The sequence below is a fragment of the Haliotis rubra genome, unplaced genomic scaffold (assembly GCF_003918875.1).
Source record: "Haliotis rubra isolate DU_JTF1 unplaced genomic scaffold, ASM391887v1 Scf439, whole genome shotgun sequence".
Classification (NCBI taxonomy): Eukaryota; Metazoa; Mollusca; class Gastropoda; order Lepetellida; family Haliotidae; genus Haliotis; species Haliotis rubra.
Genome location: NW_025767123.1, coordinates 454754 through 482389, shown reverse-complemented (window position 1 = coordinate 482389; position 27636 = coordinate 454754). Strand labels below are relative to the sequence as shown.

The window sequence follows — 27636 nt, the reverse complement described above, 5'->3', positions numbered from 1 at the left end:
CCAAAGAGATATCTGTGCAACATGATTTTCAATTTGGGACAGGACCAAAGGCCAAGAAACCCCAAGACAAAGTCACCCATCCACAACTCCCCGTGACCAACGTTGCTTTACTCCAACGTGACTTAGGCGCTATACCCAGGACGACGTGCTGTCAACGAATTTGAAACCATCAACACCATTATGAAATGAACCACAAACGCCATCGGGACAAACTCTGCTAGAAACGGTTTTAGGCTAGCTCGTTAGAACTAATACAAGTCATAGAAAGCGTCAGTGTTAAGCCCAAGGTAAAGTCGAAAAAATTCTAAAGAGATTTGCACGTGTTCTTCTCACCTGCCAGTAGACGCGAATCAGGATACCGGGGTTATTGAAGGTAACGACCCTATTCATGCTCTAGAGTCTTCCAGATACTGGCCAACGGTGTAAAGTAGAGAGGAATACCTTCAATATGTGTGTCGCATTAGGGAAACTATAATATTGTATAATAGCACATCGTCAAAGCCTTGTGGGAATTCATGTTCAAACCGTGTTACAACAAGAGGAACAGTTCCACCAAACTGAAAGAAGCCTGTCCATGACATTACAGTGAAGGAGTGGATTTGGAGTTACATAGCAGAATTCCAACATTACCAAGGCAATCTTGGTTGATAGCAGTGGGTCAGGATACGCTAACTTTTTCACGAAGCTGTGGCATCACTATATTATAGTGGTTCGTAAACATATTCTAGCGATGTATAGGAATCGTGTTTTCAGTAGATATTTCTTATGATTATGAAAATGGTTCTTAACGTTTCATCTTCGGGGTACAATACGGCTATCCAATGGGGACTTCGTGTTGAAATGGTCATGAGTAACCGTTGCTAGTCGTACAAGCCGATGTGGTCAATGGGGTGTTCAGGTCCGGTGACGTAGTCAACTGAATGCCACTATACTCTAATGATTAATATCAATCGCTGGTCCAAACTCGTTCATCTACAGGCCGCTATGTTATTGGTAGAATATTTGTAAGTCGAACAACACGACCTGCGGAGCGTTCGCCATACGGATAAAGTCATCACCTTATTTTATAAATGTTCTCATTGAACAGGTATTGGTAAGGATTTTCATTTTGAGATGAAACATATAACATTCATAAATCGAGCGAGAAAGGTTTGTCACTGATGGTGCTGCAAATATTTTTCCACATCACCAAAAACGAAATTTATTTTTTGTATTAATATTTAACTTTTGGTAGTATATACGGTTATGGTGTTACATAGTTATATGTGTTCCAGTACGCTGAACTCTTATCTGAATCGTAGTTATATCTCAATCATGGCTTTTCATGACTTTCAAAAACACATAGAGAACCACATTTCCATCCCATCAGTGGGTGTTACCGGGCCGAGTGCGCATGTCGCAATGACGTCACAATCAATATGGCTGTCTCCATTTGTTTTAATGAGGAGTAGTGTTAATTAGCTACTTTAAATGCCGATGGTTTGCTTTCTACTAATATTGACAAGTGTCGACGGGGCTTTGTTAACAGTCCAACTCTTCAGACAACGTTATTGACAGTCTGTCTTCCGCCATGACACATGAGTACTGATCGCAGTGCGTCAACGACAAGTTTGTTGTCTGTAATTACAGGCCCGCACTTCACAGACAGAAAACCACGAATTACTGCGGGACAACAGAACACTCAATCCGTGTTGATTGTGTTTACTCAGTGTTTACTGATAGATAACGAAGGGCAATGTTCCTCACGCACAATGAAAAACGATTGGTCTTTTCAATGAATAAAAGGATTTCGTGATTCGCAAATACTCTGTATATAATGAAAGATAACCAAATATCCTTCCTTTAAGGAAAAGATCGGTAAATAATCCTGTACCTGTAGGTTTATATTGTATTCCATTAAAAAGCTCATGATTCGAATCTACTCCTCGAAAATCCCTGTTCATTTTAAAGTCATACCAGTTATCCTTTCTACACTTGACACTAGATCCGTTAGTATGATGCCACTTTTGAAAATAAAGTAATGCATTTCTTACAAACTGTCCTATGATGAAAATACGCAATGAAATTATAACGTAATTTCAAAGTAACATCAGAATACTTGGTAACGCATTTCTGAGTTAAGCGTCTATTATGGGCAAAACATATTGAACCATCTTAATCAGTATCCGTTATTGATCAAAGGATATTTCAGAGTTCATGGTTCATCGTTCGTCGGTATTAACAGGGTTAACTAAATATATGAAAAAAGAACAAGAAAAGTGACAAAAATGTGCTTACCTCAATTTGTCGGAATCTTGGAAACTTGTGATCCTTGGCGGTAGTAAGACGACGCGATGAAAGACTCCGTACTTCTCAGCCGTAGAGGAATCGATACGTCACTGTAGGGAGCTAAAATGACATGGGAGTAATGGGCTCGTAATGGGCTTCATCGAGATGCCGATGGTCCAGCGAGGCGACTGCAGCAATACGGTGTGTGAAGTTTGCCGTGATGATTAGGTCTGATGAAATATCAGTTTAAAATACATATTTTCGAAATCGGTAATACACAGTGAAAGATTGTTGGAAGGATTTGTCACAATAGAGTGAGACATTAGAAGGTGCGGAACACATATGGGTGAGGTTAAACGGGAGTCACAAATTGACACTTTTAGCGTCCGCTATCCGCGAGTGACCAATCCTAGGACATGTAATGGCTTTTAACAGGAGAGGACAGCATGGAAGGTGTAGGCACTGGCGCCAATGAAGATTTCAGAACCACCGTGGCCCATTCAACACATACAAATGAAACGGTGTGTACTTGCACTGTGGTAATTGAAATCAATTTAATCTTGACACAGCGTGAGGGTTGGTCATTATGAGCGCACAACTTTATGCAAAGGTCTGGGGACCATACATGTATTCAAACAGTTATAACAATCAGCGATGTAATGGTTGTGTGTACAGCTGATGATGTTCCGTCAACAAGGTTGGTGAAGGCAAAAGGACAAACACATTTTGATAGGCTATTTCTCTTCTAAAAATGCAGTGAATTTTCGCGACGCCTATCCCTATTGAGTACATTGTGCTAAATGTTTAGGAGTGACCAGAGAAGGATGGTCAGCACTCCTTCATGATTTGTCATCGACTTCAGTTTGTGAAATAAAACTTGAAACTTTCCGGCTCTATGCTACTCAATAGAAGTTAGAGAATTCCCTATTCTTACATATGGCTACATATAATCTGTCATTCCATGTGGGGGAGGAGGGGGTAGCCTAGTGGTTATAGCGTTCGCTCGTCACGCAGAAGACAAGGGTTCTATTCTCTACATGGGTACAGTGTGTGAAGCCCATTTCTGGTGTGATATTGCTGGAATACTGACTCTCTCACTCACTGTCATGTCATGTCATGTATTTGTGTTTTATAGTTGAAGATCTCGCATGTACATGATGAAATTGCTTTCTTCTTTAGACAATAGTGAACTTGATACCATGCACATCAAAACTATAGCGCTCATTCGTAATGCATCTGATATTGATTTTATTGCGGTATCGTATTTCACTCGAAGGTGCGTAGCGGTTTTGTTATTTGAGTAATCCATTGTCACCAGTGCATGTTGTTTTACGCTACAGTCAGCAATATTATAGTTATGTCAGAGTGGACCCGTGAAGATCCGGGGTAGAATAGGTCTTCAGCAACCCATGCTTGCCACAAAAAGGCGACTATGCTTGTTGTAAGAGGCGACTAACGGGATCGGGTGATCAGGATCGCTGACTTGGTTGACACATGTCATCGGTTCCCAATTGCGCAGATCGATGCTCATGCTGTTGATCACTGTATTGTCTGGTCCAGACTCGAGTTTTTACAGAACGCCGCCATATAGCTGGAATATTGCTGACTGCGGCGTAAAACTAAACTCACTCACTCTGATATAGTGAGTCAGCAATATTCCAGCTATATGGCGGCGGTCTGTAAAGAATCCAGACTGGACCAGACAATCCAGTGACCATCAGCATGCGCATCGATCTACACGACTGGGGTACGATGACATGTCAACCAAGTCAGAGAGCCTGACCACCCGATCAAGTTAGTGGCCTCTTACGACAAGCATGGGTTACTGAAGATCAATTCTAACCTGGACCTTCACGGGTAGTTATATCAGAGCACCCTATAACATGGACCAGACAAATCACTTGCAGATAAACTTAAACAACAATTGAGGTACAATCCGACACACCAGTGACAACATTGATGTCTGGGCCTATATTGACGATATCGTCTCGTGTTATATTTTAGCTGTACTATTATCCTGCCTTTGCAATTGTCTCTGACGGGTTCCAAATGTAGAAATGGTTTTGTCACTTTTATTTCTCTTAAACACTTCACTGTAACCATATAAAATACGATTTCATCCAAAAGGTTGTTTGGTCGTTTGATTTGTTGTTTAAAGTATTCCAGCTATATAGCGGCAGTCCGTAAATAATCAAATCTGGGCCAGACAATCTAGTGATTAACAACATGAGCACCAATCCACGTTATTGGGATACAAAGCCATGTTTCAACGAGGTCAGCGTATGACCACCCAATCCTGTTAGTCAGCATGGGTTACTGAAGACCAATTCTCAACCAAAAAGAAGACACGTAAGTGATTGTTCTTATCAGTCTTGCAAGACATGTGGTGACAAATGTATGCTATTGCTAATAATTACCTGTAACATGGCCGTTACTGTTTCGTTACAACCTGACCCAGACAGCCACCACATCACGACGTTCCCACAGCAACATAAATATGTTCCAGACATCGTTTACGGTCACATTAAATGATGCTCTGATTATAACAGCGTCTTAATATAGTATTGGATTTTCCCCTTTATGTGCAGTTGGTGGTCGTGAAGAAGTACCTTGGGATATTTACAGAGGTAATATTCATGCCGTGTGTTGGTCTATCATCACATTGTACACAATAACACAAATAAGTGTGGTATTAACCACTATCAATTATTCATTATCGGCCAATATCTCACGCTTGTTTGAAGACAAAAGAGAATTGAGAATTTCACAACAATTATATCACTGCCTATTGGATACATACATGTGGAGGAAAACAGACTGACAATATTGGTAAAGATCCCGTTCCTGCATTCCACTGTCCATAAAGTGCCTACAGGTGGTCAAACATGCTACTTGTTTGCATTATTTGGAGTATATATATAGAACGTTGCGTAATTGAAGTGTAAACCTCGCTCTATGACAGGAAACAGTGAATGGTCCAAAGTCTGATATTGGTCTTTTGCCATTCATTGGCACGTTTTAAAAGAGTTTGCTTTTATTCTTTTAAACAATACGTTTTGAAATATTTACAGTTCTTCAAAGGATAGCTTCAAATTGAAGCCAAATATCTGTCATATGACGTTCGAAGCCTGACCGCATGTGATAGTGCGTTGATGGTGTTGGGTGACCTAATGGTGTTGGATGACCTGATGCCCTTGGATGACCTGATGGTGTTTGATGACCTGATGGTGCTTGGTGACCTGATTGTGCTGGGTGACCTGATGGTGTTGGGTAACCTGATGGTGCTGGGTGGCCTGATGGTGTTGGATGATCTGATGTTGTTGGGTGACCTGGTGGTATTGGGTGACCTGATGGTGCTGGATGACCTGATGTGTTGAATGACCTAACGGTGTTAAGTGACCTTATAGCGTTGGGTGATGGTGTTGGCTTGATACTGTTGGATGTCCAGATGAACTGATGGTGTTTGATGACCTGATGGTGTAGGGTGACCTGATGGTGGGTGACCTGATGATGTTAGATGACCTAATGGTGTTAGGTGACTTGGTGGTGTTAGGTGACCTGATGGTTTTGAATGACCTGATGGTGTTGGGTGACCTGATGGTGTTGGATGACCTGACTGTATTTCAACACAATCATTTCCGAGGTCCACAACAATGCAGGAGTTGTCCTGACATTATCTCCGGATGCATTAAAGATAACTCTAAAATAATTTGTACACGCTTCTGAAGAAAATTCACTTGAAAAGAAATAACCCTATCCATAGATCAGTCTACACCCGACATGGGATATGCTTCCCCGTAATTATTCACCTTATCTTTATCCTTGCCGGTACTCCATGACTCCCTGGAAAATTATACATTTTAGCCTTCGGAGCACGACACCCTTGTTACCATGGTCACAGAAGGCTTTCTTCTGTCGCCTTAAAATCTCCTCCTCGATATACATGACGCCATTTCCGTAATGCTTGCCCGAGTTCACTATCTTTAAATTGTATAAAAGGTAAAAATGGACGTGGGTATCATCTGGTAAAACAATTTCCATAACCAGCTTTGACATTCTCACTCAGTTGTTGAAGCAGATGTCAGAGCGCTGGAGTGAATGGGAGGGAGTCTCATCAGAGTACGATGACACGCCAACAAATGCAATCAATGTAGCTGCTTCGTAAAACAATCACACATGACAAACATACTCCACGTACTTTCACATTTGGTTTATTGTTCCAAGTAACCACATATCTAGTGCACTTGGGTACAAGGAAAGTTCTTGCATGTCGGTGGAGTGTATTGTTCTCTTTGCATGAGGATCACTTATGCCAGAAGCAAAATCTGTAGTATACATTAACATATGATGCACTAAAGATACACTGTTGGCATTTGTACATCAAAATTGTACATCATGAGAGTGGCATGATCAAGGGCCTGTGGCAAGTAAGGCGTTCACTACAACCGCGGATGTGGAATCAATAATCAGTGCGCATGCGACACATCCGGAAAGAAAGCTGCTTGGTTACTGCCCATTGCCCTGCAGCGCTTACAGTTCCTGGCCCATTAGCTAACCGCCTTTTAAATCTAGTTTTCTTCTCGAAGGGAAAAGTGTGGAAAATTGGAGGGAAAAATGCCTTAGAAGATATTTTACACGAGACACGAGTTAAGATGAAAGTAATGAATGTTTTTACCGGAAATCCATCCTTGCCGTGATGGATTTGACCGAAATGATAGCACTTTGCGTTGTCTAAATATGCAAGTGCTAAACTGGGCAAAGTATCATTTTCATTCAAATACAGAATACCAAACATGACATTGTCGAAAGCTATGTCTTAAAGGTTTGCTGATTTCCTCATAATTTCCCCTGTTTACCGTGGTTTAGAATGAACTTGCATTTGCTTTTGTGACAAGTTCCCCCTGGTGGAGCAGAATACGATATCCTTTCCACAAAGACCTGCTATCACCACTATTGATACTGATTAATATGTAGATATTTATGATATACGTGTACTCGAATTGCACAGTGGATTCTGATTTCAGAACATATTCTTTCATGACTGTACAATTTTGTGTCCCTTTTAAGCTAGCCTGTTTCGGGTTGCGTGAATTTCTCAGGATTCAGTAATTCAGGGGAGGATCCTTCTAGCACTTAACAAATGCCTTATGTTATTGCAGGATGCGGAGTACCTCATGTTTGTAGGGTAAGTGTTGGCTGAATGCATGAAAGATGTTTTAGTGAGTAAACTGGTTCCTGACAGTCATCGTTGCCGATGAAAATGTTCATGCTTTGAACCAATGTTTCTTCTCTTGACCTGATTATTTACCTGGAATTGTTATTTAAAGCTGTAAACTTGCTGCTGTCGCCAACAACATTCACCTTTCACTTTACAAAGTACATGGTACCCCTGAATAACCGGGTCAGAATTGGTCTTCACAGCAACCCATGTTGGTCCAATATTTATTACATTACATTAATGTTTTCACGCTCCACGTGGAACGTAGTTGTTTTGATGATCGACCACATTCATACCAATTATCCATGTCTACACATCCATCGATCTCATTATTACATACAGAGCATTAAAAGTGTCCCCGCACTAGCTGACAATGGTTCAACGACACACGTCGTGGTGCAGCAGGAATCGTAGAAAGAACTCTGTTTTCAGCAAAGATTTATTAGATTTATGGAAATAGCTTTGTCGCTTCCGTTTTTCCATTATCAATATATTTCAACAATAATACATACACGTAAATAATGGTTCTTATCAGTCTTGAAGACATGATGTCATATTTATGATATTGCTAATAATTACCTGGAAAATGGCCGTTACTGCTCCGTTGCAACCGGACCCAGACAGGCACCACATCAGGACGTTCTGTGGTTTACGGTCACATTAAATGATGTTCTGGTAATAGCAGCGGCTTGATACAGTACTTTCCACATTTCCGTCCATACCCAGTTTGTGGAAGATGTGACATTTACAGAGGTAATGCCTATCTCGTGTGTTTGGACTGTCATCAGATCGTATTCAAAAACACAAATCTGTAAGGCATTAAGAATGAGGATAATTTTTATGGATATACCTCTATTACCATCATCATCATCATCATCATCATCATCATCATCATCATCATCATCATCATCATCTGTATTTCGTATTATATTAAGGCCACAGGGCCATATACATATTAATATACATACTACAAACAAGTATGAAGGCGTGAACGAAAAAAGGAAAACAATCTCAAAATTCATAGCATGTACCTGTCTACCTGCATAGATTATCAAACACCCCAATGAAAAATATCAGTATATATATCAATATATATATATATATATATATATATCAGTATATATATATATCGATATATAATATATATGTGTATGTGTGTGTGTGTGTGTGTGTGTGTGTGTATAGCTGTACTGGAATTTTTAGAATTTTAAAACCTATTTTCTTCTTTACTCTCAAATGAGAGAACCTCTATCAATTGATCAATTGTTCTGTATCTCGTGCTTGCTTAGCAAAAACCATGAACAGGGAATTTGAACAACGAGTTTTGTGATTTGATGTCCCATTTAACCGTATTCGTACCAATCAGCTCAAAGAAGGAGTTTGTTTGACAAAAAATATGAACAATGAGTAATGTGATTTGATGCCCATGTTTTGCTCTCTAATTAGTAAGCTTAACTTTTTTAAGGAAAATCTAGAGATGTAGGCCGATAATTTTGGCTTTGTTGAATCCTGAGAGTGGATATTGACAAACCAAGAAAATTATATCTTTGTTGCATATCAAAACCCCAACAATGGATGGCCTAACTGACTGTGGTTGTTATAGTGTTGGACTATTTTTCACGAACCCGTAAAGATCCGGGTTAGAATTGGTCTTCAGTAACTTCGGGATCGGATGGTCAGACTTGCTGACTTGGTTGAAACGTGTCATCGTTTCCCAAATGCGTAGATCAATGCCCATGCTGTTGATCATTGGATTGTCTGGTCCAGACTCGATTATTTACAGACCGCCACCATATAGCTGGACTATTGCTCAGTGAGGCGTAAAACTAAACGCAATGTTTTTCACGAACTAGTCGGTCTGGTCAAGATGTAGTTTGCTTCTAAACACTGACGACCTTGGACCTGTGAAGGTCCGGGTTAGAATTGATCTTCTGTAACCCATGCTTGTCGTAAGAGGCGACTAACGGGAACGGGTGGTCAGGCTCGCTGACTTGGTTGACACATGTCATCGGTTCCCAATTGCGTAGATCGATGCCAATGCTGTTGATCACTGGATTGTTTTGTCTGGTCCAGACTCGATTATTTACAGACCGGCACCATATAGCTGGAATATTGCTGAGTGCGGCGTAAAACTAAACTCACTCACTCACTGACGACCTTGTAAAACCAAGATCCCCACTTACTATTCCAGTGGCAAAGGACAGACAGCCAAACGTCTATCATTCTTTTTGGGTAAAGGCTTAGATACGTATGTTGGAACATATTGTACATATACAATGTACTGATTAGTTTAAGCTGACTCAACACAGTACGTAGTTCTATGACATTTAGCAGCAATGCAGGGTCAAAATCAACGGTTAACAAGCATAGACTCTGATACTGGTCTTTTTGGTTTCATATGCATTGCTATGTTTCAAACCTGCGGGCGAATTTATGCTTTCCAGCTCTTTTAATGAAAGCTTTTTGAATTGTTCAGTCATAACATGTTTGTAACATGCAAGGGATTAAGGGCGGTGGGGTAACCTAGTGGTTAAAGCGTTCGCTCGTCACGCCGAAGGCCCGGGTTCGATTCCGCACATGGGTACAATTTGTGAAGCCCATATCTGGTGTCCCCCGCCGTGATATTGCTGGAATATTGCTAAAAACGGCGTAAAACCATACTCAGTCAGTCAGTCAGTGCAAGGGATGACTCAAACATCAAGGTCCACACACTTCGTTAAAGGGTGTCTGTGAAACCCCACTGGTGACAGGCATTTCTGTGCTAATTAACATTTTGCTCTGAGAACTATCTCCTATTGCGCCTGACCTAGTTTGTTACTTTTGCTCTTTGAATCTGCAACAGTTTCAAAGCCCTCAACACTTGCCCTGGACATTTGTCTTGTGTTCAAGCATCTTTTTGGATCTTTTCAACTTTAAAACATGTAAATATGAGTCAGTTTCAAGTACTTTTGATAATAATTCTATCCTGTCTCATTCAAAAATCATGGAGGGAGGCCTTCAACAATGACAATATACCAATCAGTGGAGAAGCCTACTCCTGGTCACCTGTGATTGATCAACAAAAGATGATCGTTTACACAGAGGAACAACTGCTTGCCTTCAACAATACCTGTGCATATGGACATAGGCTACCTGCTGATGTCTTACATAAGGTGCGACAGCTGGAAATAGGTGTACCAAAGCCTACATGGAGGGGCAAGCGAGCTGGGCGACGGAAACAAAGGCAGTCACTAATCAAGGCTGTCACTAATGTGTTTGAGAGATCTGATTCTTCTTCACGTGATAAAACTGTAAAACAATCAAATCTGATTACCGTACACCCTGTAAAGAAATCACCACAACTGAAACTTTGTTTGTGGAATGCGCAGTCAGCCAGGAATAAGTCCCTGTACATTGCGGATTCACTTATTGAACACAGTGTGGATATTCTGTTTATCACAGAGTCATGGCTGAAGAGTCAAGGTGATGAGCCCAAGATTAAGGAAATGACTCCTTCTGCTTACTCTTTTCAACATATTCCACGCGAACATTCTTCTGGAGGTGGTGTGGCTGTTATCTATAGAACACCCCTGAATTTAGTAGTGTATAGAACTTCCACAGATTCATTTCCTTCTTTTGAATTGATGGAAACATTATTAACAGTTAACAGTCAAGCACTGCGCCTGTTCTGCCTGTATAGGCCACCGCCATCAAAGGCAAACAAGTTTTCCTTTGGCCAGTTTTATGACGATTTTTCAAAACTACTGGATGATATCACTTTGAAAAAAGGAAACTTGCTATTGATGGGTGATTTCAACATTCATTATGAGAGTGCATGTAAACCTGAGGTCAAGAAATGTGTCAAGCTGCTAGAGTCACATGGTCTTACCCAGCTTGTTTTTGAACCTACTCACAGGAACGGTCACACACTTGATTGGATAGTTGCTCGGCATAGAGAAGATGTGGTGCAAGACATCCTTGTTGAAGATAGACAATCATCTGATCATTTCTGGATAACTGTAGAACTCAGTTTTCTCAAACCAACTGAGGGACCTGTCGAAGTTCAGTGTAGAAACCTTAAGCTTGTTTCCCGTGAAGACTTTGCTAGGGATCTTCAGTCTTCAAAGTTACTCACAGAACCTTCAGAGGATGTGAATGAACTTGCTGATCTCTATAACACAACACTGATTCAACTCATGGATTCTCATGCCCCTTGTGTCACTAGATACAGGCGACTCAGGCATGAACCACAGTGGTACAATGATCAGATACTTCTCGCAAAAACCCACAGGCGCAAGTCGGAGCGTAAGTGGAGGAAAACCAGGCTTGAAATTCATCGGCAGATGTATAACATGGCCCGTAATGAATTAAACCAGCTGATTCGTGAGACAAAGTCAAGATATTACAATGATAATGTATTCTCCAATCAGCAGAATCCCAAAGTACTCTTTACTCATCTGTTTTCCTTACTTGGAAAGACGTCAAACACTACTCTACCTAATGTGGATGATGATTTGACTCTTGCAAACGACTTTGGCAAGTTCTTTTCTTCTAAGATTGAGAAGATTAGGCAAGAATTTTCTCCTGAGTCAATTGCTGTAACTGGTGCACGCTTTCAAGGTGAGAGTTTTGATTCCTTCGACCCGCTCACAGAGGAACAGATTATCTGCATCATCAAACAATCAAAGGGCACAACGTGTACACTTGATCCAGCCCCTACTAAATTTGTCTTGGAATATTTTGACATTTTACTTCCTGTGTTCACTCAGATTATCAACTTAAGCTTGAAATGTGGCACTGTTCCAGGTTGCTTCAAGCAGGCAATTGTGAAACCTTTGCTGAAAAAACCTGGTTTAGACTCCACCTGTTTCAGCAACTATAGGCCAGTGTCTAATCTTCCATTCCTCTCCAAGGTACTTGAAAGAGCTGTGAAGATGCAAGTTAGTCAGCACTTGAGTAAACATGACCTCTATCACAAATTCCAGTCCGCCTATAGGTCATTCCACAGCACGGAAACAGCCCTGCTCCGTGTTGTAAATGATTTGCAGTGGAGCGTTGACAGGGGGGAACTCAGCCGTTCTTGTTCTCTTGGACTTATCGGCCGCGTTTGATACGGTGGATCACCAGATACTTCTATCAAGACTTCAGTTCCAGTATGGATTAAATGATATGGCTCTTCTGTGGTTTAGGTCCTACTTATCAAACAGGACTCAATCTGTTGCTGTTCGTAATGCTCAGTCGGTGGAAGCTATTATTCTTTGTGGTGTACCACAGGGATCGGTTCTCGGTCCTGTATTGTTCTCTATGTATACCAAAGAACTTGGTGATCTGCTTTGTGAGAAAGCCACTAATCATCATCTTTATGCTGACGATACTCAGTTGTTTGATGGTATTACCATGGGCTATGACAACAGTTCTGGCTTGACCAGAATTGAAGATGCCATTGACCATATTGGTTCATGGATGTTCAATAACAAACTAAAATTAAATGAACACAAGACAGAGGGTATGATTGTTGGCACAAGAAACATGTTAGTAAAATCACAACATGTTGAGTTGAAAGTTGGAAACATGGTCATTCAGCCTTCTCTACATGTCAGAAATCTTGGCGTCCTACTCCAACCTGACCTCTCCATGAAGAAACAGATTCTGGATCTGTGCAGAAAATGTTACTTCCATCTCCGTAACATTGGACAGATCAGACATCTCCTGTCACAGGATGCTGCGGCTGCCCTGGTGAGAACACTGATTCTCTCACGACTTGACTATTGCAACAGCTTGTTGGTTGCAGCTTCACAAGAGTCCATCCAAAAGCTCCAACAAATCCAGAACACAGCTGCCCGCATAGTTACTCTCCAACCAAAACGCTGCCACATCACTCCCATCCTGTTGTCTCTTCACTGGTTGCCTATTGAGGCTCGCATTGACTATAAGATCCTTACACTTGCTTATCAATCCATTCATGGTATTGCACCAGTGTATCTTCAAGAACTCCTCTCTCCTTACATGCCAACAAGAACTCTGCGTTCATCCTCGGCTAATCTGCTCTATGTACCAAAGTGGAACCTAAAATCATTTGGCTGCAAGTCTTATCAGAACATGGCATCAGTCAAATGGAATTCCCTCCCTGATGAACTTAAGCTGTCTCCAACCCTTGAAAACTTTAAGTGCCATCTCAAAACCTTTCTTTACAAAAAGTTCTATGGACTTTAATAATGCCTTATTGATTGTTAGCGCTATGAGCATACCTGGTGTGGAGTTTGGCGCTATATAAATGGACACATTATTATTATTATTATTAGGCGTTCACTACAACCGCGGATGTGGAATCAATAAGCAGTGCACATGCGACACATCCGAAAAGAAAGCTGCTTTGGTTACTGCCCGTTTCCCTGTAGCGCTTATAGTTCCTGGCCTCTTAGTAAACTGTCTTTCAAACCTAGTTTTCTTCTTGAAAGCAAAAATATAGAAAATTGGACTGAAACAGTCAAAAATATGTTTTACATGACACACGAGTTAAGATAAAAGTCCAGAGTGTTCTTACCGGAAATCCATCTTGGCCCTGATGGATTTACCGAGATGATGCGTGAAGTGAAACAAAAATGAACAATTGAACGCTGATAAGTAAACTTAAAGCAACTCTAATTAACAGCTCTGATGTTTTTCGCGAACGCATGTGGAAAAATGTATCCATTTTATTGCACCAGATTTTGTCATTTTACGTTTAGAGATTTAACAAGTGGTTTTACTCTCCAAGTCTAGTCAGGCAAGTATAAAACGCTACCGAGACATTAAAGTCGACGTTGAAAAGCCAAGCGAGGTTAAAAGGATGTATGATTCAAGCATTTGACAAAAAACATTCTCGGATTAAGTCTGGATGCTGAGTACCTTGGGAGTGGAGTCATCACGGGCTGATCGATTAGACAGATCTGGGGAGAAGTAGGTGAGCAAGTCAACTGACTGCTACTTTCATTTCCTTTAAGTTTCACTGCCTCTCCTCTCGTCATTATAACTATTGTGAAGAGGCGATAATTGGCAGTAAGTAAATGGAAAGTGTTTGACAGACGCTATACAGCGCCGCTTCATCCCACGGGTATCGGGACACCTTGACATAGCTTAGCATTCAAATGAAACCATCAGTGTAGAGAGTATTCAGTCCCCAATATCTTCAAACACAGATTTCACTGCGAGATAAATGTCATTTAGTTATGAAAAGTCTATGAAAGAATCACGAAACACAATGACAATACCAAGTGTTTCTGACGAGGTTCATCACCCGCACTTTCAAACATGATTAGAATGAATAAAGTATGATAAAGGTGTAACAGGGACATCCATTTGAGATTTGTATCAGTCGCTGATCGTCAGGTTTGGTAAGCTGATTGTCCAAAGAGTCCAAAAGTCCATTTACCATAAAAGGTAATTGATATCACGTAAATCCGCCTCTATTGTTAGACAATTCTGTATTCGACAAGGCATACTCCGAATCAAACGTCCAATGTGAACTTGGCTCATTCCATCTCATTATTCCTGCAGGCCAAGCTCGTTGATAGTAGTCGTTGGATGTTGACGGTGACGTACTCGCCTTCCAAGGATCTCCCAGATGGGTGACAAGCCTGGACATAGTGCTGTCCATGGTGAGGTGGTCACGGAGGTTCATGGTGGTCCTCAGTAACAATATGAACCCTGTGTGATCTTGCGCTGTCATCCTGAAACAGAAAGCGACGTCCATGTCGGAGCGCACATGGATATTGTCACGGTCGTACTGCAAAGTGACACGTCCGTCAATAACATGTAATGCAATGGTCCGTCGATCGTGGGATAAGACGTGGAAGTCGGGCATGCCGGTTCCATCTGTGTACCATATTGCGAATCGTCTGTCAACCCAAACTACACACTACACTCTCCAATTTGAGAGGCACTTTGTCGGTTTCGTAACACGGACGTTCTGGGGAAACGGTCATGTGCGCGAGCTGTCGACCTTAGTAGACTAGATCGACGTAAGTCATCAACATTATTTTGTCATTCGATAATGTGTTTGTAACCAGCGAGGAAAGGTAAAAAGTCTCAGAATCCTGACGGGACAGACGCTGCATGTGAAAAGCGTGTAATTGACTTTAAACCAGCACCAGAACAACTATATATATTAGTTTTTCATCTCTGAAACGTGTATCAACACACCAGCACATTCGACTGCGAGTTTCGAAATTTACCACGACCATGTGCACATGCACACTATAAAATTTGCTAGCGGGAAATTGGCGTGTTTGTCAGACGCTGTGAATGGAATAATTGAGACAATTCAAGGAGAAAAAAGCATTGCAATAGTATTGCAATAGTTGGTCGCAACAGACTATCACTATCGCAATAGTTGTTTCCCCCTCAATAGCCACCCCTTATGTAAAGTATTATATCTGCAAGTAACATATGTTATATTTGTGATTACACTTTCTTAGTAAAGTACAGATTCTAGTACTTTTTGGGTTGAGTCCCATCCGGGATTCGAACCCACACCCTCAGAGTCAGGCACCTAATGCCAGCACACAAAGTCAGACGCCTAGACCGCTCAGCCACCGCGGCTTCCACAAGGCTTGTGGGGTGACTGACTCTGAGGGTGTGGGTTCGAATCCCGGATGGGACTCAACCCAAAAAGTACTAGAATCTGTACTTTACTAAGAACGTGTAATCCCAAATATAACATATGTTACATTTGATCACTTTCTAAAATGGCATTGTGTATTATATATCTGCATGTATGGATTAACACATAAATGATATATATTCCATAATGACTTATTTGCTGATTTGTAGCCGTGTTTTCTCATGTGAACAATTGACATGCCTTTGTATGATTTTACTGATGCAACTGGTACGGAAAGATACGCTCAGGTCTTCCGGAACACCTGTTATCATCACTATTTGAAATTTTATTCATAAACAGATGATCTGATATAGTCTTGTTACTGGACCCTTCTTGTAAGAGATATTTCTATCAAATTGTTATTTTTTCCCTCTTAAATCATGCACATCATAGAATATCCCTCGAGGTTTACGCGTACAGACAGTAGATGTAAGGCTAGGTATGTTATATTGATAAGATATATTGAAATTAACGCAAGATAAAGGAGAGTACGCATCACGCACCGTGGCTTGATCTATAAACTAATGATGAAACACTTACCCCCTCTGTGTTTCCTAATAAACGTCTATTATTGGGATAGTTTATGGCCTTCACAACACCCTGCCTACTTTGAAGAATTTCTGTAATTAGCCCCATGTTGCGCGACTCGTTTTGATACACATATATGTCCTGTATCACAGTGTACTTATCTGCTCCACACGTAGGTGCATTATGTGGCACATATGCATTAACCCCAATCGTTATCACGACAGCAATTGATGCGGAAATAACAGTGCATACTGAATGATTAGACCAAACAGTGATAACCTTGTCTTGAGTTGCACTTAACCCAGCCCTCAGCGTTGTAATTGTCCCTTGAAGGTTAGGTTCAGAACTGGACTGCAGCAACCCATGCTAAAATAGTGAATGAGTGAGTTTAGAAGCAAACTACATCTTGACCAGACCGACTAGTTCGTGAAAAACGTTGCGTTTAGTTTTACGCCGCACTCAGTAATATTCCAGCTATATGGCGTCAGTCTGTAAATAATAGAGTCTTGACCAGACAATCCAGTGATCAACAGTATGAGCATATTATTCTTTTTGAGGGCAGTGACAAGACATTGTGACAGGTGCATTTCTCTAGGTTGATTTATATCATAAGGTACCGTGTTTCCAGCGGAACAATTGATTTTCCTTTGCATTTGTGAGGGGTGCCATGAGTTGGCCAAGATACGCTCACCCTCCCGCGAACAACTGATGTCATCTCTTTTGGATCGTCTTTCTCAACTATAACAGTGGACACTGCGTTCAGCACGATTATGACATGAATTAGCTATAGTTATGAAAAGGGTTTTGTTGCATTTCCGTTCTTATGTCATTGACAGTCAAAATACAGCGTGTCAGAAATATAATCTCGACATGAATAAACATAATCTTAACTGCTCCACTGTTTGTTTGCTTTGTTCTTTAACACCTCAATTAGTCAATATGAGCGTCTGGGTCAGAAAAGCCAGTCACTGACATCGTGAACAATTGAGAGATCTGCACATTAGGGATACGAAGACAAGCGTCAACTAAACCGGCGAGTCTGACTACCCGATCCCGGAAGTTGCCCTTTCAGAAGCCTGGTTTGCCGGAGACCAATTTTAACCAGAGTCTTCACGGGTGAATGATATCGTGCATTCATGGATACGTTAAAAACACTTAAACGTCATTTCTTGCATTTTTATAAAACTTCCACAAGTTAGTAAACATATCATTGTCATTTATACATCTAAATGCGTTGCGAGTGACATTATCAAGGGCCTGTGGCAAGTTAGGCGTTCACTACAACCGCGGATGTGGAATCAATAAGCAGTGCACATGCGACACATCCGAAAGAAAGCTGCTTTGGTTACTACCCATTGCCCTGTAGCGCTTACAGTTCCTGGCCTCTTAGCAAACTGTCTTTCAAATCTAGTTTTCTTCTTGAAAGCAAAAATATGGAAAATTGGACGGAAAAAGTCTAACAGGATATTTTACATGACATACGAGTTAAGATGAAAGTCCAGAGTGTTTTACCGGAAATCCATCTTGGCCGTGATGCGTGACCGAACTGATGCGTGGAGTGAGACAAAAATGAACAATTGAACGCTGATGAGTAAACTTAAAGCAGTTCTAATTAACAGCTCTGATGTTTTTCTCGATCGCATGTGGAAAAAATATGTCCATGATTTTATCACACCAGATTTTGTCATTTTACGTTTAGAGATTTAACAAGTGGTCTTACTCTCCAAGTCTAGTCAGGCACGTATAAAACGCCAACGGGACTTTAAAGTCGATGTTAAAAAGCCAAGCTGTGTCAAAGGGATGAAGGATTGAAGCATTTGAAAAACGTTCTTGGATTATGTCTGGATGCTGAGTACCTTTGGGAGTGGAGTCATCACGGGCTGATCGATTAGACAGTGCTGGAGAGAAGTAGGTGAGCAAGTCAACTGACTGCTACTTTCATTTCCTTTAAGTTTCACTGCCTCTCCCCTCGTCATGATAACTATTGCGAAGTGGGATTATCGACAGTAAGCAATATGTTCTAATGCAAAGTCTTTGACAGTAATACAATGCACCTTCATGACACGGGTATTGGAACAGATTGACACAGCGTAGCATGACAATGCATTGATAACTTCAGTGCTCTGACTCTAAAGTTCAAATGTATTGTTAAACTTGCATTAATTTGAAATAGCGATATGAAAGTTAGTGGAGTGGTCGATAAATAGCTTTTCACTCATTGTTTGTAAAAATATCAAATGTAAATAACGTCACTCACACACAATTATTTGTACTGTATAAACATATACATAGTTCTAAATTGAAAATAAAGGTATTAAATCTACATGTTTGACTACTTTATTGTCAACACACAGCAGGTGTATTCCTTAATTCTTTGGAATTTGTTTCGAGTTCATTCTCTGATAACGATGCAGAATATATTTAACTTTATTGAGAAGAAGTTAATTATGTAAATTTGCGAAATCACATATTCTGTTTTATACCAGCACCTCGCTGTGTCCAATCATTGACTGAAGACGTCAGTATAAAATTACGAATGTAAAACGTCTATAACACAGAAATCTCCCTAATGCAAAACTGACTGATGGCTGTCAAACAAATGACACATCATTTTCTGATACAAACTGCTGAGAAAAAAGAAACATATTTTGACAGGAATAGATATTGTGTAAAACTCTTCACGAAATGTGAATATTATGTTTCTAAAACGTTTTCTCGTCACAAAGAGATGTCATTAGTAAGCATCTTAGAAGACATTATAGGGATCTTAAAACACTACTGACATATAATGATTGCATATACATATTTTTTATACGCGCTTCCAGTTTTTTCTGGACACTGATTCTACCTTTGGTATATACATTTCAGCTGATTTGCAAAATTCACATTCACCTCATCATATATATAGTCAGACGCGTAAGACGAAATCAGCTTGAACTACTGACTGACTGAGTTAAGTTTTACGCCGCTTTTAGCAATATTCCAGCAATATCACGGCGGGGGACACCAGAAATGGGCTTAACACATTGTGCCCATGTGGGGATTCGAACCCGGGTCTTCGGCGTGACGAGCGGACGCTTTAACCACTAGGCTACCCCACCGCCCCTTGAACTAAGCGTCTTCAAGTCGTCAAATGTCATTACAATACGGATCAAATGTTGTTTAATATCTCAACATTTATTCCGACACTATTTACACTGTGCCTTTTGAATTCGGTAAGCCATTTTTAGTTTAACTGGGTCAGTAGGTCATAAATCATTGATTCCGGAAAAAAAAACACATTAACGATCGAAATTCGAGGTAAGTGCCAGTATGAGCGGAATCGGGACTCATCATTATCTGTGTTAAAACAACCGAAAGAAGAGATTAATTCCAACCCCACGAAGTATGGGCGACTTCCAATTGGCTTCGATTTTTCTTTCGGTTGACACGGAGGGCATTTCCATATTTGGGTTTTGTCGTATTTTATATAAAACAATGAAAATTACCAAACCAAAGAACATCATCATGTCTTTGAGTGATCTAAGATTTTAAGATCGGCAGTATTTCAGAAATATCGTGGCTAAAACAACATATACATTGATACAAAAATATAGTTTCATGCTAACATCTGTCAGCAACGGAGCAATGGGGTAGCCTAGTGGTTAAGGCGTTCGCTCGTCACGCCGAAGACCCGGGTTCAATTCCCCACATGGGCACAATGTGTGAAGTCCATTTCTGGTGTCCTCCGTCGTGATATTGCTGGAATATTGCTAAAAGCGGCGTAAAACTAAACTCACTCACTCACTCTGACAGCAACAGTATAACAACTAGATTAAAAAAGCTATCACATAAACTTTGAGAGGTATCTCCTTTCATCTGTTTCCATCAGAATGGTCCCATTCTAGATACTGTTACCCGTGGAGGTCCGGGTTAGAATTGATCTTCAGTAACCCATGCTTGTAAGAGGCAACTAACGGTATCGGGTGGTCAGGCTCGCTGACTGGTTGACACATGTCATCGGTTCCCAATTGCGCAGAACGATGCACATGATGTTTATCACTGGATTGTCTGGTCCAGACTCGATTATTTACAGACCGCCACCATACAGCTGGAATATTGCTGAGTGCGGCGTAAAACTAAACTCACTCCCTCACTCACTAGATACTGTTAACGTTAATAACGTTAAGCTTTTATGGTTTTATTTAATCTTGACTAGTTGTTGAACTAAATTGATTCAGATAATAGCTATTGTGTTGCACAACACTCAGCAATATGAGGTCTGTACGATGAAATGCAAAAATCAGAGCAACCAGTGGTTGACCATCGTCCTTTGGCATCGTTTGCCAAGAGTAACAACCTCATTTATTAAACTCGCTTTGTGTGACAGCTGTAAGTCACTTGGGTCCAATTTTATCCCTTAATCCCCGAGGTGCTCATTTTAGTGGTCGTTTCACTCCGCCAAGATAAAGATTGCACCTTACTGATCACGGCTGACAGTGTTGGTCATTTTACACTGACATACCCAGCACTGTCGAAGTGCCAATAACACCGCGGGGATATTTAATGTTGGACACAGAATCATGGAATGCCAAACGATGTTGATCACAGTTTTCATATCCTCGGAAGTGCATTAAAGACACATGCTCATGTGACGTTTCGTTTGAGTGAATTGGGTATAATTCGGGTTTTGACTAGCCTTTGCATTTGGTCACGATGGCCGTCACTAGCGGTGCAGGATACCCGCACCTTTACGCAAACACCAGGTTTCATCACTACTTGATAGTGATGCAAAGACCAGATGCTTGTGATATAGTCGGAATTGTACGATGGACTTTTATCACAAACCATGTGGATGTGGAAACGGTTTTGTTTTCTTTGATATAAATCAATTTTTGCTACATTGTGTCCAGAGGGAAGCGGTAACCAGCACTGCAACAGTTACAGTTAGGTTGTAGCTGCATATGGAAAAGACCTGGGTTTAGGACCATATATGGTATGCAAGAAGTAAAAAATGTATGCAACAAAATCATTGTTAAAAACCATCGCACAGATTGCACTGCACGCAAAAGCAACAGAGAATATGAAAATAGATTGAATCAGATGGTACTGTCACAAAGTTAGAGACCTCACTCTTCAATGTATGACAGTGCATTATTACATCAAAAGTAAATGAAAAACAATGTAAATTCCAAACGCTTAGCCTTCTGATGAAGTTTCACTTGTCCTGAAACAATGCGAGACACAATGGAATTAAAGCTATTGAAACAATTGAGCAGTCAGTTGGTCCTGAGTTCGAGTCAGCTGAATTAAAAACCACTATGTGTTCGGATTGGCAACCAAACTACAGACGGTCGGGGACTCAAAACATGTTCCCATTAAATATATATGCTAGACATATTTACCTCGAAGCATGTTTAGAAGTGGCGTTAACTCTAACAAGGAACAACGTTTTTGCGTACTTTGTCCAAAGATCTAATAGGGTTTAATAACCTAAATGGGTTTCGATCTAATTCCTACCCGCATTCTACGTGTTTAGTCAGAATTACAACACCTTGTTGACAGCACCGATGTTCCATCCCTCATTTGTAAGTGACCAAGTGGCTTCGAATTGCTCCCCAACAACCAGCGCTCAAGGGGCGACCAGATCAATCGGGTGGTCAAGCGTGCTGGCTTGGTTGTTTGGGCGTCATCGCATGGTCATAGTGATTGCGTCAGGTCAGCCATTGAATTACACAGTTAATTCCAAGGACCAAATACCACGCAGACAATATAAACATATAACTTAGTAGCAATTATGTATATGACGCTAATCTCCATTATTAATCGACCTCGTCACTGCATTGTACATCAGCCAGCCCGTACCACTCGGTCACTTTCTTTACTTACTTATATTTATATTCCGACATATATAGCTTTAATCGAATATCCCCAGGCCTCTGTCGGTAATCTTGCCGACGAGTTCCTGTCTGTGTCCATTGTTGTCCGTTTCTATATATATATTTACAATTACTGTGTTAGTGAGTCTGGTATTCCGACTGCTTATGTAAGGAGGACCATGAGCAAGATGTGCCGCCACTTGGAGCTGGAGCTCCTCTTACCTAAGTTATGACCATGCCCCATTCTCCTCTCATTGCTGTGATGTCTGAGCGTGTATTCCGGTCGTTGTGCATTTGCTAGTTATTGTGTAATATATGTTGAGGAACAGTGACGAAGATGTTTCCCTATATCCCCAAGACCTAACACATACGCGTTGACAGTACTTCAACAGCATTGTGTCTCCAGGCATGATTTCTTAGTCTTTATTAACCTGAATATGTGGCGTTAAACTTGAGCATACAAATTATAAATAAATCCACTTTTAGCATCTCGCCCGCTGTAAGTACATTTTTCACCAAAGTATTGTGTTACGCGTGTACACTGAGACATTTATATTTGAACGGAATCGCCTTATCTGTTGAAATACAAATCATACATTGTGTTTCATGGTGTAATGTATTTAACGTACGAGTCATATCTTGCCAGGTGAGCTAAAGGTGTAATATGTTTATCGCAAAATTCTGCCGCGTCAGCTAAAAGTTTAATCTTCATAAATTGAATCAGTCACTATCTAGTTCGATATGTTGTACTTTGATTGCTTTGTTCATTTACGAACAGGAGAGTGTATGCTATTATCCTTGCTTGTTAAATCGCGAAGCACGGTAATTGTCGAAAAGCTAAAAGTCTTATACATGAGAAACATGGTTGATGATAAAGGTAGTAAAGACAATTTGTGACCAAGGTGTGGAGACATCCAAGTATCCTGAATCTTCTTCTGTACGTGTACTTAAGTGGTGATCCACTTAAAATCAGTTAAATGTCAGTTCTAGTATTTTGCTATCTCCCGACAGAAAATGAAATGGAACGTTGCTTGATCCACAAAAATATATTTAGAGTTTAGCTGTGATGTTTTTGTCCCATGATGGAGCCTCCGGCGAGTCAGGCATTCAGCACCACAGCGGAAGTGGAATCAATAAGCGGTGCGCATGTGTCACTTCTGTTACCGCTTCTGTTACTTACCATTGCCCTGTAGCACTTACAGATCGTGGCCTATTAGCAAGCCGTCCTCCAAGTTTGGCTTTCTTCTTGGGAGCAAATAATATGTCAGGATATTTAAAAAAAATTTTATCTTTTGCATGAGGCATGCACTGAGATGAAAGTGCATTTTATTAGGAATCCATCTAGGTGTCATTGATTTAGCAAAAGATGCCACTCCCGAGAAACACAGTGGGTAGCTGATAAACAAAGAAATCAAAGCGCTGGTGAACGTATGTGATATAGTTTTTTTTATAGCTTAAAGTACAGTCTGAAACCTGTTTTTGGATAATTACATAAACCAATGCGCTGTAAACGTATGTGATATTCTTTTTTAAATCCTAAAGTATATTCTCAAACCTAATTTTTATTTTACGTTCAAAGATTTATTATGTAACCTAACTCTTTACTACCCAGTAAGGCACTTTTGCGGGCTCCAGGGGCATACAGCGCAATGATGAAATCTTTATTTAGAAGTTGGTAGGACGCATTTTTGTGGTTAGCAACACGTGTTATCTTTTATGCCCTTTATATATAACTTCTTTGAGTGTCATTTAGAAGCTAGTATGTTGAACAGGAACATTTTTTATGGATAGGCAACTTATTTATTGCAATGTGTGCAACGTTTTGGTGTAGATGCCAACACCGTTATCACTTGCTTGAAAGAAAAATCTTTGGTGCCCTTTATATATATTGATGAAAAAGCTGAATTGATGTAAAAGACGTAACAGATTTCTGTTGAATCATTGTTTCCTCACGCTTCTATGCACATGGAAATTGAATTTAATGGAAACAGTCTGGGCTACGACGGGCAATCCTCTTTAGAATAAAGTTGCATTAAAGTTGATGAATGAGTTGATCACAGATTTCTTGTCGATGATCTCCATACAAATGACGTGGAAATCTAAACGCAATGCGTAATGTAGAAAGGTTTGTAACATATTCAAATCAAAATATGTCACAGAAATAGCATCAGGGAATATATTTGAATTTTTATTGATCTGATTCTTGGAGAAGTCGGAATTAGTCAATCTACACATGGATTTCGAAAACCCAACAGATGCAATATGCAGCCTTGGACAAAAAGACGATAATGGCCACAAAATGGAGGATTTTCGGAAATTATCCGTTGACAACACGTGATTTGTTGCTCTACGATGTGCGACATCCTGCAAAACAATCCCTTCCGCTCAACACAGTGGTTTGAAATTGACTTTTGACATGGTCGATCAAGAAACTGTCATAGGAATTTTATTGCCAACGAGAAGCTGCACAAGAAAACGCCACGATGACAATCTTTCCGTAATCACATTAAACATATACGGCACCCATGAATTTCAACGTTGATAACTGAGAACAGGTGAGTAAAATCTGGTAAAGTGCTGAAGAAATTCAGTGAGTCCTATTCTACGACGATGTTGATTACAGATTTGCGAACAAACGTGTAATAGTCATTTTCTATGAGTGAATGAATAAGAGTACGGTGACCCGCAAGCAGGCATGTTAGTGAGTCTTACCACCCTCTCGGTTCAGGAGCCTCGTATACGACAATCACACATGATAAATACAACACGTACTTTCAGATTCATTTTCCATTTCAAAGTGCCCACATAGTCAGTGCACATGGATAATTGTACAAAATTGAAGTACTCTAGATTTCATTTGTACTAATGTCTTTTCCTCCTTGAATAAGGATCACTTGCATACATTAAAAGCACTTAAAAGTCATATCTTGTATTTTTAAAAACCCTTCCAGAAATCAGTAAATCCACCGTTGCCATTTGTACATCAAAATGTGTTGACAGTGATACATAACTGTGAGTTGTCTCTTCCATGATCAAGGGCCTGTGGCAAGTTAGGCGTTCACTACAACCGCGGATGTGGAATCAATAAGCAGTGCACATGCGACACATCCGGAAAGAAAGCTGCTTTGGTTACTACCCATTGCCCCGTAATGCTTACAGTTCCTGGCCTCTTAGCAATATGTTTTTCAAACCCAGTTTTCTTCTTGAAAGGAAAAATATGGAAAATTGGAGGGAAAAAGTCTAAAAGGGTATTTTACATGACACACGAGTTAAGATGAAAGTCCAGAATGTTTTTACCGGAAATTCACCTTAGCTGTGTTGGATGTGACCGAACTGATGCGTGGAGTGAGACAAAAAAATGAACAATTGAAAGCTGATAAGTAAACTTAGAGCGATTCTAATTAACGGCACATGTTGTTTTCGATCGCCTGCGAAAAAAATATATCGATGATTTTATCACACCAGATTTTGTCATTTTACGTTGTTTTACATTTTAACAAGCGGTTTTACTCTACAAGCCTAGTCAGGCACGTATAAAACGCCAACGGGACTTTAAAGTCGATGTTAAAAAGCCAATCTGTGTCAAAAGGGATGAAGGATTCAAGCATTTGAAAAACGTTCTTGGATCATGTCTGGATGCTGAGTACCTTGGGGAGTGGAGTCATCACGGGCTGATCGATTAGACAGTTCTGGAGAGAAGTAGGTGAGCAAGTCAACTGACGGCTGCTTTCATTTCCTTTAAGTTTCACTGCCTCTCCCATCGTCATGATAACTATTACGAAGTGGCCATTATCGACAGTAAGCAATATGTTATAATGCAAAGTGTTTGACAGTAATACAATGCACCTTCATGACACGGGTATTGGAACATATTGACACAGCGTAGCATGCTGTTTCACTTTCATCTTCAGTAATAAAACCATCCTGTTCTCCAGTTATTTGCAAAAACTAATTCAACAAAATCTGTTATAAAAACGTCCTATTCTCCATTTATATATATTTGTATGATTTTGAGTGTTTTCTTTATGAAAATGATGAATAAATATTTCTTTCAAAATAAATAAGTTTACATAGGATTATGCCCCACCTATCTCTAAAGTTGCCAAATTTATCAAAACTGGACTTTGTTCAATGTTTTAATATGCTGTATGTTCTCTGTGTCACTATATGTGTTTTGGGGGAATAACTTTTTTGTTCTGTTCTGTTTAGTAAATGGATTAGTCAATATGTTTTGAGAAGGGCACAGGAGATAGTGTGTTGCTACTATACTTTGTAGTGACTCTGGGTCAGCTCATTAATTAAATAGAGGTGGACAACATCGTTCAGCTAATTAGTGTACTCATTGAGTCTGTCTTTTGGGAGTGAACCTCATTTACGACCTGATCCCATACATACACAAATTTTAAACTTTGCACTTCATACTGTCTGTTATTAACTCCGCACTCAGAACTTTCTTCCAGGTATATAACTTATATGTCAGCATGGTCCCTAGTATGGTGATCTACCTTCAGTTGCTGGCAATCTACAGCCTGATTTTATTTAGTATCGTCTGCTATTGTGAAAGTGTTTTAGATTTAATTACTAGTTTGAAATTTATATCTGTGATAGTCTAGTGTCTTACTGTCCTTCGATGACAGGTGCTTAAAATTTACTTAATTATTATAAATCTATAAGTTTTAATATTTTCTTCATACCCATAACTATGTGATGATATGGCTGCAATATTGACGATGTGACTTAAAATCTTAATTCACTCACTCACTCACTCACTCACTTGTATATCAGCAAACAATCGAATCCGGGTTGAGTTGAGTTGGGCTTTACTTCACATCGGCATTATTCCAGCTATACAGTGACGAGATCAAGTCTGAATTAATACACATTTTAAGTAAAAAGTCCAAATGAGTTTTATTTTAAAAACATATATATTCATTGCGTTATTATTGAGAATCAGAAAATGCCATGGCACCAAATTCGAAAGCAAGCAATTTGTTATTCACATTACATAGTTACAATTTATGATACAGGTAAACTTCCCTCAGGTAGTTAACGATGAGATGCCCGCTCACGTGGGAAAACAGATCTTTCAGATTTCTTGCATCATAGTGTGCATCCCTTGCAGCTGAAAATTCTACACAGTCAAG

General features: G+C 40.1%; 1 protein-coding gene across 1 annotated transcript; it reads left to right on the top strand.

Annotated features, from left to right (window-relative positions):
* The first annotated feature begins 5438 nt into the window (after positions 1 to 5438).
* On the top strand, positions 5439 to 12576 carry LOC124289284. Its single transcript, XM_046725895.1, has 4 exons — positions 5439 to 5603; positions 5752 to 5886; positions 7428 to 7453; positions 11166 to 12576. Exons 1-4 carry the CDS (start codon positions 5439 to 5441, stop codon positions 12574 to 12576), a joined length of 1737 nt encoding a protein of 578 aa, XP_046581851.1.
* Positions 12577 to 27636: the final 15060 nt, after the last annotated feature.

Excerpts from the sequence above, each read along its gene's own strand:
- LOC124289284 (XM_046725895.1), top strand. The coding sequence starts at position 5,439 with ATGGTGTTGGATGACCTGATGCCCTTGGATGACCTGATGGTGTTTGAT. Across the intron at positions 5,604-5,751 it reads TGTTGTTGGGTGACCTGGTG|GGTGACCTGATGGTGGGTGA; the intron begins GTATTGGGTGAC and ends CTGATGGTGTAG. Across the intron at positions 7,454-11,165 it reads GAGTACCTCATGTTTGTAGG|GCCACCGCCATCAAAGGCAA; the intron begins GTAAGTGTTGGC and ends CTGCCTGTATAG.